The 5,055-nt window shown below is 37.7% G+C and overlaps 1 protein-coding gene across 1 annotated transcript; it reads right to left on the bottom strand.

Moving 5' to 3' along the window:
• Positions 1-842: 842 nt before the first annotated feature.
• Positions 843-2,904, bottom strand: LOC137726964 (uncharacterized). The gene is made up of 3 exons (XM_068465910.1): positions 2,647-2,904; positions 1,749-2,274; positions 843-1,378 (listed from the first exon to the last, which is right to left on the bottom strand). Exons 1-3 carry the CDS (start codon positions 2,795-2,797, stop codon positions 1,027-1,029), a joined length of 1,029 nt encoding a protein of 342 aa, XP_068322011.1. The 5' UTR covers positions 2,798-2,904; the 3' UTR covers positions 843-1,026.
• Positions 2,905-5,055: the final 2,151 nt, after the last annotated feature.

Consider the following 5,055-nt stretch of genomic DNA (forward strand, 5'->3'; position numbering starts at 1 on the left):
TTTGGTGCTCTAAATCTAAATCTTTCGGAGCAATTGACAGAAAACTCAAAAGTGTAAGAAAAAATAAATAGTTAAGACCACAAGCAGGCATGTTGATAATCTCAAGACATTATGTTGCAGATTTGTGGTTGTGGTAGCTTCATTTGATAAACAAGTTTGATGCCTTACTGTTACTATCAAATTATTAATAATGCCTCATCACCTTAGTGTAGAACCATCCTTTGTTTCATTGAAGAAAATGTATTTAAGCTCGCACCATCCTAAACTTGGGCCCACCAACCACCGCAAACTCCTGCTCAACCTCCATTACCGGGTTTCTTGAAAGTATACCGATGGAGCTGCCATTGAACTGGCCACTAGTAAACCCAAAGTTAAGGTAAGCCACAAGCATTAGTTCATCTTTTACCCGTAAACACATATGCACCTGTAGAGACTAGAGTTGCCAATAACTGTGAAGGTTTCTCCTTCGATGAGTCGGCCATGACTCATCGGGGTCGGCCCAGCCCCAAAATTTAAAAATGCCCGATGGACGCTGCCAGAGCCTGACCAAGCCCAATGACGAATCGTGCCTGGTATGTAGTTTGCCTTCACACTCACCATCCTAATGGACACCAACCTTCGAACCCGGAACCGAGAGGAATAATGCTTGGCACTTATCGACTAGGTTCGGAGGAAGGCCGGTTACTTGTTATGTAGTAATTGTTCTGTTTTTACCTTTTGCATTCAAGTGTTTGTTCATTCTTATGAGTCTAAAACTTTAAATTTGTAATTAATTATAAAATTTGGATGACGGATGAACTACAACTCATTAACTCAAAATATAGATGAAGATGAACTATTGTTCAAATAAAATACATAAAAACGTCTTATACATATCATAATATGCAAGAGATTATAGCTTCAGCAGCAAAACACTTTAACTCTATACTCGTAATTAGAGTTCGACTCTCAACCTCCCTCTCTTTAGAATAAAAAAAACACATAATTGTAGCTTAAGATAAACATAGAAAGAAGCTTAAACATAAATCACTTGCAAGCAGTAAATTTGCAAGGGACTTTCCCAGAACCTGAATTAGCCCTAATGAACCTCAGTCCTGTGAGGAGGACATTTCTGTTGGAGCCAATCAAGCCCCAATTCAAATGCTGAACCACAGCAATTGAATTGTAAGGATATTGAAGACTGTTGTAGGAGTTGAGAAGGGCAGTAATCCCTTCCCTTAGGAGTGTCCTATAAGGGTCTCCTCTTCCTTGTAAGCCTTGCCACAATGTTAGGTCAGTCCCATATCTCCTAGCGGCCAGTGGTCCGAAAATAACGGCTACCTTCGTGTTCGGGTTCACCGCCCTCCAGTAGCATTTGTGCTCCCGCAATGTCCACTGCCTGAGAGATCACAATCCAATCAATAGTCAGCTTTTTTTCATTGGTAAAAAGGAGAGGAGGGATTCAAAGTTGAAATTTGTTTCATTATTGGGAATACATATATCACTCTATCAAGAGTTAGTTGGTAACTATAATACAGTTGTAACGCATTACATCATAGTAAACTATGTATTTTGTGTTTTTACGGAGCAACGAATCTAAATTATTCGGTGTTTGATGTGCTAAAGAACCTTGAAACTTCTTACAGAAATACAGTATATTTCTACAGTCTAGTACAACTTGGTCAATTGAACGGTAAAAGTCATTCCTACTTGCTTCGTAAATGATAGATTGACACAATCCTATACGGCTTACTTAATGAATAACTTACTGATGTGGGCATGCTGTAGCTTCCACGAATGGCATTGGTGGCATTGGAGGCAATGAGGGCAGTGGTGGCAGTGGGGGCAATCGAGGCATTGGGGGAAGCCTAAAAGGCGGAGGGATCCAAGGCGTCACTGGTTTAGGCGGAGGGCTAGCCGGCGGTACTGGTTTAGGCAAAGGGTTAGTTGGCGCTACTGGTTTAGGCGGAGGGTTAACCGGCGTTACGGGTGCAGGCACAGGATTATAAGATGACTTTGGGCAAAAAGACATAGGCTGAGCAGGCTGAGTGAGCAAAGAGTCGACGACATACATCTCCATGTCAAACATCCTAAACATAAGTTTAAGACTTTGAGCAGGACCGGCACTAACCACACAGCCACTACCTGTGCTTGAAGAAACCTGAGCATAACAACCACTCAGGTCTGGTGTCCCATCAAACTTGATGGCATAGTTTCCGAACAAATTTGTAGTCTCCTCCCTTGACATTGTGATCTGCCCATTACTGTCACTACATGCCACTTGTACTTTAACTCCTGAAAAAATCAAAGCATATAAGTTTAGCATTAAGAATCTAAATAGAGAATGTGATCCAACTGCCACGAAAATTCTATTATGTTACAGTATATAGCAGAGCATACTAAAAAATCTCGAACTGCGGACATGTCAGCTAAAGGAAAATGATTTCCATACACAAACTTTATCCTTCTGTACACTTCTATATATACGTGTCCCTTCCGCGAGTGTCCATAAATAATTTTCCTAGCTAAAACGGGGACCGATCTTATACCGGTTATCCCATTTTGGAGGTCTAGATTGATTGTTTCTCAGTTTCTTTCGGCTTCAAACACCGAAAATAAATTTAAAAAGAGAATGTAGAACAAGGAATCAGAGAATAGGGAACTCACCATAGATGGGGTAATCAAAGAGGGATCTTTCACCATCTTTGCATTGGTCACAGAAGACAGTGCCACTCACCATTGTATTTGCCTGAGCTCCATCAATGGCTGCACACAAAACCAGAATTGCTGCCAAAATTAAATTCTCCGGCCAATCCATGAGAGAGAGAGAGAGAGAGAGAGAGAGAGAGAAAGAAGGTTGTTGGTGTAAGAAGAATGTGAAGAACTACAATACACTAGCAATAGTGAGAAGAAGAAGGCAAAGGCTTTTATATTAACAACTCTCAACTGCCAATATTTATGCAGGCCGTCTCTAACACTTGCGAACTTAACAAGTGACCCTCCTTATTTAAAAAATAATAATAAATAAAAATTAAACAATATATTCATACAGAGTTGAACAATAAATATTCAAACTTAATTGAAATCAACATCTCATTCTTACTAATTGAATAATCTCCAATTGCCATGACATTATGATTTAGGGTTCATCTATGAAAAAATATGGAGCACGACTGAAAGACAGATACAAAAATACGTTTGTGTTTGTGGAAGAAAGTAATACACAAATTAGTTTTTTTATTACTAAAGAAAAGTGAAAGAAAATAATATACTGGTTTTTCTATTGCTAGATAAATGTTTAAGTATAAGCTCCACTTAATCAATTGATAATAAAGAAAACTAATGAAAGGTCCAAAAAAAAACTTTAGTTTTAATGAAAAATGACACATAAAGGTTCAGTGAATAGTATCAGGGAAATGTAAAAATATGATTTTTTTTTTGTTAAAAGTAAACAGTATCAGAAGTGTTTCGTTAAAACTCTCTTGATAATATCATATGATGATGATTTTTCCTTTTAATAAATTTTCTTTTCATTGTAAAATTTATACATTTGTGATATATAGGAGGATCAAAAATTTAAAACCCTGTATCACTGCACTTTTTACACACCCCCAACGCCCCTATGTATTTATGGTGTGTGGAAAGGGAAAACTAGTTTTCAAACTAGGAGGGACATAGTACAGATTGCAGAGGTACATTTAAGGCTTGGCACTAATTGCCCAATTTTCATTACAACTACTGTTGGAATCACGATTGTCATCCACCGACAATTAATGGCCTGAATAATCTAGATCTACAAATTTACAAGTTGAGACTTTCTCTGAACTTTGACTGAAAATCATAAGTGGTACTTGCGGTTTATGGTAATTAGCAAATTTAAGTGTTGATTGTAATTTTACCAATTTTATGCTTACGGTTTACTTCCGATGCTAGTTTTGATTTAAATGTTTATTGTCGATGATTTGTATAACTTCACATCCGCATGTATCAAATCTATGCGCATGATTTTCAAATTATATGTACTAATGAAATCTAAGACTCGTCGTAAACTTAACTGGTTACTTCCATTTACAGAAGTTAATAGTGGAAATCGCTGCATTCTCAATGTGGAGTTCAACTTTAAGTAAATTACATGAGTAAACGTTGTTAATTTTGACAATTGGCAAAAAAATTAAAAAAAAACACTAGCCGGTGGGCTGACATTTTAGTTTAAGAGTCGCTCGATACACGGACATGGAATTCACATTGAGAGAGACCAAAAAAAAGGTCCATATGTTGGAAGTATCAAGAAACGTGGGTCGGTTTGCTGCCAGATATAGACATGAATTTCAAGCCCCTGCTGGTCGTTGGATGGAGGGTATTAGTTGGCCGTCAAAGTAGCAACACACATTCATGAGAGAGAGAGAGAGAGAGAGAGAGAGAGAGAGTGATGAATTGCAAAGCCAGCAACTACAGAGAATGGGGTTTCTTTAATGTCTTTCAACTGCACCTCCTCACACGTCTGCAAAAGATATGGGCTTTCTCTTCTGTATGTCTATGTGATAGCTAGGGCACATGAAGAAGGTGAACTTTTCATTTGATGTCCATTTCTCAGTTCTTTTCTAGACAGGACGTCATTCTTGTGTTGGAAAAGCTGGAGTTAATAAAATTTTCTAGATGTGTCCGGCTTTTAAGAAAGAATAGACGTCATGCATAGAGAATCTCTATTCTCTAAATTCGCGCTGTTTAGGTTTAGATATCAATCACACGAACCAAATGTTTTCGCTATAGCAACAGAACAAATGCATGAACAATTTTTTATTTTTTTTAGTACATAGATATTTTTTATACTTAGAGAAGAGGGAGTTCATCCAGGCCAAACAATGGGCAGCCTAATTTGGTATCGAATTCGTCATCCACAAAATTCGAACCTAAAACATCTCACACCAAGTCTGGCAAAATGAGAAAATGATTTCAAACATCTTTCTCGTAATAAAGCATACAATACTTGCCCTAGTGTATGACTCCACCCCTACCAATACATTACATTTCATTCAATCAGAATGTCAACTTGCTATAATTTACTTCAAACTACCA

Source organism: Pyrus communis, chromosome 2, assembly GCF_963583255.1.
Source record: "Pyrus communis chromosome 2, drPyrComm1.1, whole genome shotgun sequence".
In the NCBI taxonomy this organism is placed as follows: domain Eukaryota; kingdom Viridiplantae; phylum Streptophyta; class Magnoliopsida; order Rosales; family Rosaceae; genus Pyrus; species Pyrus communis.

Excerpts from the sequence above, each read along its gene's own strand:
- LOC137726964 (XM_068465910.1), bottom strand. The coding sequence starts at position 2,797 with ATGGATTGGCCGGAGAATTTAATTTTGGCAGCAATTCTGGTTTTGTGT. Across the intron at positions 2,275-2,646 it reads CTTTGATTACCCCATCTATG|GAGTTAAAGTACAAGTGGCA; the intron begins GTGAGTTCCCTA and ends TGATTTTTTCAG. Across the intron at positions 1,379-1,748 it reads GCTACAGCATGCCCACATCA|GCAGTGGACATTGCGGGAGC; the intron begins GTAAGTTATTCA and ends GTGATCTCTCAG.